The sequence below is a fragment of the Anolis carolinensis genome, chromosome 5 (assembly GCF_035594765.1).
Source record: "Anolis carolinensis isolate JA03-04 chromosome 5, rAnoCar3.1.pri, whole genome shotgun sequence".
Lineage (NCBI taxonomy): Eukaryota > Metazoa > Chordata > Lepidosauria > Squamata > Dactyloidae > Anolis > Anolis carolinensis.
Window position 1 is genome coordinate 179,245,000 of NC_085845.1, and position 12,711 is coordinate 179,257,710.

The 12,711-nt window shown below is 37.6% G+C and overlaps 1 protein-coding gene across 3 annotated transcripts in view; it reads right to left on the reverse strand.

The window, feature by feature from the left end:
• Positions 1-253: 253 nt before the first annotated feature.
• txnrd1 (thioredoxin reductase 1) overlaps positions 254-12,711 on the reverse strand; it is an 86,505-nt gene continuing 74,047 nt past the window's right edge. For all 3 annotated transcript variants that reach the window (XM_062983043.1, XM_062983042.1, XM_008110591.3), the window contains 5 exons: positions 12,260-12,416; positions 10,944-11,051; positions 8,641-8,736; positions 6,452-6,586; positions 254-1,086 (listed from right to left, as the gene is read on the reverse strand). In XM_062983043.1, coding sequence (XP_062839113.1) covers positions 1,024-1,086; positions 6,452-6,586; positions 8,641-8,736; positions 10,944-11,051; positions 12,260-12,416 — 559 coding nt within the window. In that variant the 3' untranslated portion in view covers positions 254-1,023. The remainder of the gene's footprint in view (positions 1,087-6,451; positions 6,587-8,640; positions 8,737-10,943; positions 11,052-12,259; positions 12,417-12,711) is intronic.

Here is a 12,711-nt window from a genome sequence, read left to right on the forward strand (position 1 = left end):
CATTTCTAAGATTCTTATGTCTCTGCCAAAAGATTAAAGCAGGCATGTAAGAACAGTGCTTATATTAAGATTTTGGAACAAGCCATGGAACAAGATTGGTCCAAAAGGGTATATTGCCTAGTCCTGCACTTTCTGGGACACCAGATGAAGGGGGAAAATGTGGTGTAAAACATTGTAAATATATCACTGAAATAAAACCTGGGAGAAAGGTTTCTTTTTGTCATTCAATAAAGACAATATGTATGAACAGGCACCATTTTCAAGAAAATATTTATCTAATATTTCAAAATATACATATAATAATGTATACTTTCTAATCTGTTATATAAATAATTCAGAGAAGGTTCTATATACTCAAAGGGGGAAGACATTTCACTTGGAAACTGACTCAACAACGTAGCTTACAGTTTCTGAAAGTGAGCCTGGAGTATTTGTTCTTTGATTTTGGAGTCTGAGAAGCCACACTATTCTACTGCTCTGGGTAAAATAAGGTGGATATATGAAAGAGTGTCACTTCTTTAAAACTATCTGACAAGAACAGAAGCAGTCGTCCGTAGGATAAGTTGAGTGCAAGGCTCCAGATGATGTGCGGCCCTCTCTTTCGAGGATGCCTTGCCGGGGTCCCATAATGAGGTGCGAGAAATATCTTCATCTTGAGAGGAGAAAAGGGTTAAGTCTCAAGTTGTGCCAGCAATCTTTCCATCACTGCCTACCAGAAAGCACTGGTTTTAGACTGTGACTTCATGGAAGCATCTTGAACAATGCCTTGCCAACATCATCTTGATAAGGGTTTTTTCCCACTGTTGTGCCAATTGCCATTAAATCATCGTCAGTTCACTTTTCCAGTTCTTCATTTGCTCTACTGATGGAGCTGGCTTATACTGAAGAGAGTGGAAGTCGATAAGTGATGTTGCTGTTTCTTACTTCCTAAGCTGCTCTTCCCTCTGACTTTTGAGAGTCAGCCAACAAAGGCGATGAAAGCGAGTCTCTGGCAAAGGCAGACAACAGTGGGTGGCTTTAACCTCAGCATCCGCTCTGGAGGATATTTTCCCCTGAGCGCTTGGTCACAGACAGCGTAGTGAATATCTAAAAAGAAAAGTGGGATCAGGGAGAGAGGGAGAGAGAAAACAGCAAGAAGATAATGTCAGAGAGCATTTTTTTAACTGGACAAAGCCCAGGATTACTTAGTACACAGTCACCAGGATTACTTACTGAACAGTCACTCCACAATGCTAGCCTTGCTGGTTTTAGTTTAGTAACTAATTCAGAAAAGAGCTACCTGGGCCAAAAAAATATATGCAAGGAGGCCTTTCAAATGGGGAAATCACACATTAAGAGCCTTTTGGGACGTCAGGGAGGTTTTGTAGTGAGAGTACCAGGACATTATGAGTACCAGGACATAACGGGCAAAATCTTATTGGCAGATATAATTTAGAAACCTTGTGCATACTTAGGAAATCTGTGGGCTTTCCTACCTTGGAGGTTTTTAAACAGAGGCTGGATGGTCATCTCTCTTTAGCTGTGAATTTTTGCATGGGAGGATAATGACCCTTGAATTGCCTTCTAACTTTATGACTCTTAAATTTCTAAGAAAGGGCGAAAATGGGGCCCTTCAAGATTATATGAGAGGCAAAATGTCTTCTGCATTCCAGATGTTGCCTGACATTTTTTTATTCAGTTATGGCCCTGCAAAACTTACAATCAGCATATGTAGTTTTATTTCGAAGTCATCTCCAAATTATTGCAACAGGCCTATGAGTCCAAGGGTGCATCTATACTGCAGAATTAATGCAGTGTGATACCACTTTAATCACCACGGATCAATACTTTGGAGCCCTGGGAGTTTACAACGTCTTCAGCCTTCTCTGTCAAAGAGTGTTGGCACCTCACCAAACTACCAACCCCGGAATTTCACAGCACTGAGCAAGGGCAGTTATAATGGTGTCAAAATACATTTATTCTACAGTGCAGTTGTATCCTAAGAAGCTAATCTACTAGGTCTTATTGCAAAATCCATGGAGGGGAATGAGGGGAAAATAAAAGTATATAACAAAGGTTCTCATGATACAGAAAATTCTTCTGTCTTGATTTTTGACCCAGCAAAGGGAAACAAATAAGGGGAAAAAATCTCGCTTTGTAAGTCCCTCTTATCTATATGCACTAAACCTCATTCCATGAAGGTAGGTATGTAGGTAGGTGGGGGTCTGGCAATGCACTGTACAGTGTGGTGAGAATTAATGAGCAGCTAGCTACTCATTGAGTGTGCAGGTCAGGGATTATTTCCACCATGGAAAAATAAAGATTTACTTTAGTTAAATGCAAAAATGGATAAAAAGAATTTTTATCTATTGGAATTAACGTGGACTGTGCCAGGGTAATAACTGTGTCTTAGCCAAAGGAAGGTTATGTGTTCCAAATTGCTATATTGAAAACACCCAGTATATATTAATCTCCCACTTTGCAAAGCAAAACAAACAAACATTTCCCCATTGCAATGAGATTTATGGAGGAGGATTGGTATTGTTTGCTATTTGTTTTTGCTCCCTATCACCACTTTCAATCTAGAAGATATTTCGATTTACCACAGGTAGTGGGGGTGACTCCATTTTAAATAAAGGCTCTTCCTGATCTTAAATTGACTGAGGGAGCAAAAATGGGATGGATAGGGTGGAGGTGTTTTGAGGTAAGGTCCAACTGCCAATCCAAATAATTTCTGCACATGGAATGGAGGGAGATCATACTGTCTTGTGTGTCACACAGCAACATGCCTTGGGTCAGCCCTAGTCTTCCCTTGGCAAAATGAACCCAAAACCATCAACGACTTATATTAAAAAAGAGAAGTATGGCCCTGTCTTTCATATCATTTAAACTGCACCTTTCTCTACCTCCTTCAGTTTTGCTATACATATGTAAAGAAAACATGAAGATACTGTGATATCACTATCAGTATTCAATACAGAACTGAAAACTTATCTCTTCTGGCAGGCTTACCCAGTCAATTTTAAATTGTGCATTTTAAATTTGCCTTCTATTTTAATATATGCATTTATATTTTATTTTAATCCTTGCACTATGTATTTTAATATATGTACTTTGTAACAGTCTGTTTTCGTGTGTGCAACTTATGGTACGTAGTTTATGATGATGTGTTTTAACTGTGCTGGTGCCAAGTAACAAACAAATGATGATGACAATGATGATTATTATGATTATTATAACATAGTGGGATATGAACTAATGATTGAAGGTTGGGATTTAGTCTATTATGCCAGTAGCACCCAAGTCTGAGCTCAGGAAATAATTGTGAAGAAAACAACTTGCCTCCATACAGTAGTCAACTGGTCAAATGGTATCTCTGATCCCTAGAAAACCATGGTGAACAATGCATGACCCTTCAGGTGTTGGTGGTCTGCAATTCCCATCCATCCTTGCCAGTATAGCCTGTGGTGAGGAATTGTTGGAAACTGCAGTCCAATAACATCTAGAGAGCCACGCTTTGTCCATCTCTGCTAGAAAGCTTTTAGGCGAGAATGACCAACTGGTTTTAAGCAATGATTGTTGTTGTTGTTGTTGTTGTTGTGGGTTGGAACTGGCCTCTGCAGGTGGTGCTTAAGACTTTTGCCCTTGGGATACTTTCCAGCTCCAAGCAGAAAGCAAATGGAAGAGCAGATGACAGGAAATGTGGTAAGTTGCTTTAGTTAAGGTTTATTGAACAACTGCTCGCTTTGTTTTGCAGACATCTAAGTATAGGTAGGAGGATTACAGGAAATCAAACCCACTTCAGTCTAAATGGTTCAAAGCTAAAGTAATTAGCTGGCATCAAAGTAATCTCGGAGGGAGAATAAAAGGAGAGCAGAAAAGAGACTCTGCAACATGTTAGCTATGCAAATAAGGCTAAAACTCATGTACAAAGCACAGATCTGAACATTTATCAGAGCTCAACCTCTCCATATGCGAGAACTATCATGATTGTATATCTATTTTAAATATTAAAAGCCTCAAACGCTTTTCTTTAGTTATTTTTTTTAAGATGCAAATTAGAAGCTGCAATCATTTTCACAAAAGGGTTGTCCTCTAATTTTTGGCCCGTTTACAGCATTATAGTCATATAAAAACAACTTTCTTAGCAATTTAAATATGATTGGATTCAACGCTGTATTTAAGGAAAGACTAATTGTTAGGGCCAAGGGAAAGACTTCAAGGATGAAGCTCTCCCCATTTTGAAACAGATTTGGATTTCAGTTGGCTCTATGGTATCCGTCACATAAATAATTATCAAAAATTGCAACTAAGCTTGGCTTTAAAATGCTACAGAAAAAAAAACTTAGATGATTTGTATATGCCATATAAATAAATATTCCAGTGACCAGTGACTGCTTGACTTTCCTTGACTTTCCTATGCACTTTGACTGCCGGGACTCCGTATTACAGAATTTGTGGATTTATAGTTTGCTGAACTATCATACTTAGAACTCAGTGCTAGAGACCTCTGTATCACTCTCCCAAGTGATAATATAGAGTTTAGAAATATTATTTACATTTTAACCTTTAAATAATGCATTGATGTTACTTTTAAAGAAAGCAATTTGCTGCCATTATGTTCTATTGTTATTTGGAAAGTGATTTCTTATCCATTACCCACTAAACAGTTCACTGCTGCCAAACTGCCTTTTAAAAATGAAATAAATGAACTGAAACTACAAAAGTGCCAAAGCTCCATCCACAAAAGGATCCTAACTTTAAAAGAATCTATCTACAGCTACAGTCAGCCTTCTACATTGACAGGTTTGACTTTTGCAGATTTGATCTCTCTAGAAATCTCTAGGTCTTCCAGTACAACTCTATGTTAACTTGTTCTTGAAGTTGACCCTAAAGTTGTACTGGAGGACCAAAGGATTACTACAACAGTGATTTCTCATGGAAAAAATACAGCCATTTTTAATTTGCATTTGTTTCCATTTTCACATGGATTCTGCACCTCTAATCCCCACAGAGTAAGGCCTACTCTATTTTGGGGATAAATCTGCTATCTAAATACAGTAGAGTCTCACTTATCCAAGCTAAACGGGCCGGCAGAAGCTTGGATAAGTGAATATCTTGGATAATAAGGAGGGATTAAGGAAAAGCCTATTAAACATCAAATTAGGTTATGATTTTACAAATTAAGCACCAAAACATTATGTTATACAACAAATTTAATAGAAAAAGTAGTTCAATACGCAGTAATGCTATGTTGTAATTACTGTATTTATGAATTTAGCACCAAATTATCATGATATATTGAAAAAATTGACTACAAAAATGGCTTGGATTATCCAGAGGCTTGGATAAGCGAGGCTTGGATAAGTGAGACTCTACTGTAGCTTTAAAATATTAAAGACATATCTTTTCAAGCAAGCCTACTCAGTCAATTTTAAATAATGGATTTTGAACTATGGAAATTAAATGTATGGATTTTAATGTGCAATGTTTTAAACTTATATTTGCAATATTTACACTTGCCTCAAACAGACAAGGGTTCTTTTTTCCACTTTGGGCATTTCACAGATATATAAACCCCACTTGTCTAGTTTCCAACAGACCTCACAACCTCTGGGGATGCCTGCCATAAAAATGTGTGAAATGTCAGGAGAGAATGCTTCTGGAACATGACCATACAGCCCAGAAAACTCACAGCAACCCAGTGATTCTGGCCATGAAAGCCTTCAACAACACACATATTTGTGTTCTTAATCTATGTGTTTAAAATGGTTTTATGTGTCTTTAGTTATTTATTGAGTTTACATTCTATGTTGTACTTTCTCTGTATCTTGGGGAGAGACAGGGAAAAGTTGTTGTTACTAGATTCAGCACCTTGGATAGCAATTTCAAAACTGGATTGGGACTTCATCAGACAGAGCTGGGGAAAATGGAGGGGAACGGGGGAAAGCAACAAAAATCGTCTTCTTTGTGTGGGATTCTGTCTTTAAAGAAGACTGAGAATTTACATACCCCATCATACAGGATTGTCTCCTCCCACCCCTAGCTCAACCATCCATAGAGGAGACAAAAGGCATTATTCTTAAAGCAGACACCATTCCCTTGGGCTCCTTTCCTTTCCCTTCTAATCTCCTTACTCTAAAGGAGACAGAAGGCATCGTTCTGAGGAATTGCATATGATGAAGCCCTTGGTGCTGCACTAACATGGAAACTGCCAATGAAGTAAAGTCCCAGCTTTGTCGGCCACAGAGAGAGCACTCCATCTTATACATCCATGGACTCAGATTGTAGACAACCAGAAATGTAAAGGAAATCTACCACATACTTTATATGTCTCATACTGATTTAATCTGTGAATTAATGCACAGGGTATGTATATCTTGGAAACAGAACTGCTCCAGTTTTACATCAACACTAGTAAATAAACCAAAGGGAAGAAAGTAGACAGCATTTTTGCAAGCCTCATACATACCTCAGCACAGACTGGATGGATTCCTATTGTACTATCCAGTAGATCCTTTGTCATGCCACATTTTATGGCTGCTGCAAATCCCTGGGTGACTTCTCCAGCATTTGGACCAAGCACATGGAAGCCAATAACACGTTGCTAAAGAACAGCAGACAAGAAGAGCCCAATTCAGACAGCCTGAAACAATTATTTCCTTCAGATTATGGAAGGATTATTCAGTCCCAAGAGAACTGTCACTGATCTCTTTCCAGTCCCATTTTTTCTAATTGGTTATCTCCACAAGGGACATGTTTTAATTCGACTGGGATAAATTCTGAGGATTGAATGCATGACAAAGAATTGCAGAAGAATAGGCCTTTCTTGCCCTAAATATGGAATTCAGAATTAACATACAAATTGATCTTGTTTTAATTTTTTAATAAAATGGAAAACAAATTAAGTCTGACATAAAAGATTAACAAACTTGAAAAAACTGCTTTCAAATCATCTTTATATTGCTTTGTGTCTATTTCATAGATAAAAAATCTGGCTTCCACAAATAACTGTGAGGTGGTTTAGAGGCAAAGCTGAACTATAGCTTAAATAATATTTGAAAAGTTACTTTTTTGATTGCAGTTCCCAAAACCCTCCAGCCAGCTGAGCCATGTAATCCAAAAATATGCTAAGGGTTCCAAGATCTTCTTAGACATCACATTAACCAATGGGGTTTGAGGAGTAATTTGATTTTGCATTCACTGCATAGCAGAAGGTGGACTGGATGGAGCTTGTGGTCTTTCCCAACTCTATGATTTTCTGACCTCACATCTAGCTCATCCATTCATCTCTCTTATGTTCTGAAGCAAACTTGGCACAAAACTTCTTCCATCAAATAAAAAAGGGGATGATGGGAAAGGGGGACTTCCATGCATGAAGGGATCAGGAGAACAGAATAAGGGTGCATCTCTACTGTAGAATCAATGCAGTTTGACATCACCTTAACTGCCATTGCTCAATGCTATGCAATCATGGGAATTGTAATTTTGGCAAGATCTTTATCATGCTTTGACAAAGAATGCTGATGCCTCATAAACTACAACACCTAGGAATCCATAGCATTGAGCCTGTGTCATCCAAAACTGGTCAGCAGACTCCAATCTCAGATAGGGTCAGTTCAATATATTAGAAGTGTATAGGGCATGCCTTTGAATAGTAAACTTTTTCAAAGCAAAGGGACTACTAGGCATTAATGTTCACAGCAACAGATTCCCAAATGCTTCCCACCTTACTATCATGGCCTCGAGACACCTACAGTTAACAATGTATACAGTTCTTTTCAGTAAAGGTTCCTGGGAAACCAATAATTCCAAGTTTGCTTCAATAGATCTATGCATAGTATTGCAACTTAAGTGCTTGACTATCTATGTTGAGAATGCATTATAAAAACAGTGCCTAGGCATTGGAGAATAGGTTCAGACTAAAGAAATTATTCATACCATGGTTTTAAAGTATTCGGATTATATATAGTTCTATATCTGAGAAGCTAATGATCTCAGTTCAGGAATCCAGAACTGGGATAAACAACAGCTGATCAAGATAAGAAAACATGAATGAAAAAACAAGGTGGAAGCCAGAGACATGAACCAAAGAGATTAAGAAGGAATTCTTTACTTAATTCTCTTTAAGCATGCAATTCCTTCACTCTGTTCCAAGTTGAATTTTCAAAGCAGTCAGAAATGGTTACAGGGGTCTGTTTCTTTCTATAACGCTTTGGATTCCAAACATGATTACAACACGAAAATGATGGCATCAGTGCCTATTAAACAGATATTATCTTGATGGAAGTTAAAAGAGAATGCTACTTAATGACTGTGAAGTTTAGCTAAGGTATTATTACACAGTAACAAAGAGAATGTAATTGAGAATTGGATATGTGGGTGGTTCCTATCTAGCTAATATTTCCAAGGTAACATTTGTCAAAGTGGAGGGAGTACTTTTATTTAAAATTCAAGTGAAGCTGTACACTGTCATTATCAATTAGATATCTGAAGGTGACACAGCAGCCCAGGTATTTGGATAGGGATGTAATGCACTACCTAATATACAGGTATGTACTGAAATTCATGCAAAATGAACACGACAAGAACTACAAAATTCTGCAGGATGGGGAAAGTTGGGGTAAAAGCATTTAAGGGTTTTCTAAATGCCATAATTACCTTCTCTGGAATAAGACAGATGACCTTCGCATAGCATCTGTTGTTGTCTCGGGATGGGACAGTCCATTCCAATGGCCAGAAGTAACTATGGTAAACCTAGGAATACAATAATATACTAAATGAAGAGTTTTGCTCCTTAAATATATTCATTTCACTTTTTAAAAAACTGCCTGCGGACCAGTCTCCTCGGTGGAGGTACATTTGTAAAGGTATATCAAAAATACAAATGACAACAAAACAATGATGCAGGTTGAATATCCAAAATCAGAAATGCTTGAAAATCCTAAGCTGTCCATATGAGTGGCTTGCTGATGTTTCAAAGTATACAAAATTATGAAACAATATTGCATTAAAATTACCTTCATGATGTGTATATAAATTATATATGAAACATAAATGAATTTCATCTTTCATCTCCAAGATATTACATTATGTATGCATATGCACATTTCCAAAATAAATAAAAAAATCTATATTCAAAAATGCAAAACATTTTTGGTCTCAAACATTTTGAAGAAGGGATACTCAACCTATATTGTAAAAAGTAAAAATAATTATAAAATGATTAAAATTATGTTAAAACCTTTCAGGAGTTGTATTAACTAGTCCTGAACATGAAATTCATTAAAGGTAAGGCTAAAGGTTTCCCCTTGACATTTGAGTAGTGCTCATCTCCATTTCTAAGCTGAAGAGCTGGTGTTGTTCTTAGACACCTCCAAGATCATGTGGCCAGCATGACTGCATGAAGCACCATTTCCTTATTATCAAAGGACAAGATCTAAAATAAAATACCAGCTTTATATTTAACTTCTGAATGATGGCAAAGAATGACTTCTTCACAGAAGACAGGGACAATAGTTTTACATGTTTTATTACATCCACTCCATTGGGAGCCGCTGGTGGCACAATGAATTAAAGCCTTGTGCCAGCAGGACTGCTAATTTGAAGGTTGGGTTGCTGACCCAAAGGCTGCTGATTTAAATCCAACCCAGGGAGAGCGCAGATGAGCTCCCCCTGTCAGCTCTAGCTCCATGTGGGGACATGAGAGAAACCTCCCACAAGGATGGTAAAACATCAAAAAAAATCTGGGCATCCCCAGGCAACATCCATGTAGACAGCCAATTCTCTCACACAAGATGCATCTTGCAGTTTCTCAAGTTGCTCCTGACACCAAAAAACATCCACTCCAGTTTTCTTCTATATTACACAAATTCCTAAGACTGTTCTCCGATCCAGCTACTCAGGAAACCCAATTCCTTGATTATCGCCAAAGCTGCTGCATTATATACAGTAGAGTCTCACTTATCCAAGCCTTGCTTATCCAAGCCATTTTTGTAGACAATGTTTTCAATATATTGTAATATTTTGGTGCTAAATTTGTAAATACAGTAATTACAATATAACATTACTGCGTATTGAACTACTTTTTCTGTCAAATGTGTTGTATAACATGATGTCTTGGTGCTTAATTTATAAAATCATAATCTAATTTGATGTTTAATAGGCTTTTCCTTAATCTCTCCTTATTAGCCAAGATATTCGCTTATCCAATCTTCGCCGGCCTGTTTAGCTTGGATAAGTGAGACTCTACTGTACAATAATCCTGGAACTCAGATACAACTCTGGGTTCCTCCAGGTGAGGGCACTATTCTTGCCAAAATGAGATGGTCACCAAGAAGTGGGAATGCATAAAGAATATATCCTGTTTTTCTGAGTCCTGAATGGCTATCCTAATTTCTTTGGAAAGCAATTTGTTATATAACTTTGTGAAAAGCAACATATGGTTATTAGTGGCACAAAACATTGTTTTAGTTGCTTCTGTAACCTACTTCTTTTTTCTTTTTGTTACTTTTTCTAAAAATAATGCATCTTTTAAATAAAAGCAAAATATTTTAAATGATTAAAAAACCTCCTCAAAATGCTCCCAAATAGCCTTTTAAAAAATCCCCAGAAAGTAAGAAGGAAAAGTAATATGCAGGTAAATGTTACTTACTAGCTAAATAAACAACAATGTTACTTGTCATTACATATATATATATATATATATTGCATCTTAGTTGCTTTACTATAATGGGAAAATAGTACAGTCCCCATATCCACAGGGGATATGTCCTGGACTCTGTATGGATATGTTGAATCTCAGAAAATAGTGAACCCTATTGAAATGAAGGACTTATGGACCCAGAATAACATATGGTTGTGCTGGAGAACCTAGAAAATGTCTATAGAGCACACAGATAAATGAAACCACAAATACAAGGGCCATGCTGTATTCCAAAGAATATTTTTTAAAATCTGAGTACCTCAATATTTTTCACTCCATATTTCTCTATTGCTTTTTCTTCAGAATAACCACAGGCACCATATTCCATAGGTGTGAATACTGTGGTGGGAACATTCACATAATCACACTGTCAAGAAAATAAATAGAAATGTGTAAGTATCACAGATCTCTGCACTATCAATAAATGGACCAAGCTGACATCTGACAAAAACCCCAACAGAGGAAACATATAGGGTTTTAGCATTCTAAATAACAAGGGAAGGCAACAACAGTAGAGGATATTATCAGCTATGGACAATTGGCCTCCCACTCTCATTTCCCAGAGAGAAAGAAATTGTGGCAGTAGGGCTGAAATGAACATGCTTATCACTACTAACCACAGGATTGGGAAAACAGCCATGAAAAACACAAGGGAAGGTGTCACAGGCCCAACTATCCATCATGTAAACAAGAGTGTGTGGGTTGGGATGTGGCAACAGCTTATATTATTTTGATTGGGTGGGGATGGTTCGCAATCTACCATTAGGTTTGACCAAAACCAACTGGAGGATGATTGCTTGTGCTGTCTTCTGGAAATTGCATTCAGTACAATTGCAAGACCATGATCTTTCAAAGTTATGAGCAATGACAGCATGTAGTGAAATTTACACTATGATATTTAATTAACAAATGGGTTTGATCAGTTCAAAACTATTACCGATGAAAAAGCAGTTAATGAGGCAACCATTTTGTGGCTGATACTACACATTTAGTACCTTTTGTAATGCCTATTTATAATGTAAAGGGCAGGCACTAACTTCAAGGAGATGCCTCTTTTCATATATGTTCCAAAATTTGGTAAACACGCCCTCCATATCTGGAGGATGGAGGGCCAGGTGTATAATATCTCCTGGAGGAAATCTTTCCCTCTAATTCCTAATTAGTAATCACTCCTGGGCTGAATCCAGCTGTCCCAATTGGACACTTCCAGATATTTCAGGCAGCTCCTGATATTCCCAATGACCACACTTCCTGGGGGTGATGGGTGGTTGTGGGACAAAGTACTCAAAATGACCCAAGCTGGTCTAAGTTAATATTTGTTGCAATACATATATGCCTCATCTTGAAAGCAACATACATCCGAAATATTGATTTAAAAAATAACAACTCCCAGAAACCCCTAGCTAACATGGCTACTTTCTGGAAATTGCAAGCCAAACATTGTTTTGAACAGAACTTCAAATGGAGATGCTAAGATTTTTTTAAAAATCATCATCATTATTTTGGCTCCAGAACCATTGGTTTAATGTGATTTATTGATTAATTGTGAACCAGCAGAATCAACTACTTCCTTACCTTTTTCTTAGATCCACCATAAAGCCTCTGTGCTAGCAGCCTACCCGCCTGAATTGCCAGTGGGGTGAGCTCTAGTTTGCCTTCCAACACGTCGCCAATGGCATAGATATATGGCACGTTGGTTTGCTCCACATCGTTGACGGGGATTTTTCCAGTTCTAAAGGATTGTATCAAGACAGGGGGAGAGAGAGGGATAGGAGATTATGAGAACTATAGGTTCTATATTAAAATATCAAAACGTTGTTAAAATGTGTTTATTTTACCATCTCTAGAAGAAACAATGTTACTCCTGTATATACCAGGCTTTGTAATTTGAACAAAATAGCCTAGAAGGCTGGGAGGCCAGGGTTCAAATCCCTGCTTGGCCATGGAATCCACTGGAAATCCTCAAAGGAAAGCAAGGGCAAACCCCCTCTGAACCAATCTTGCCAAGTAACACCCAATAATAGATA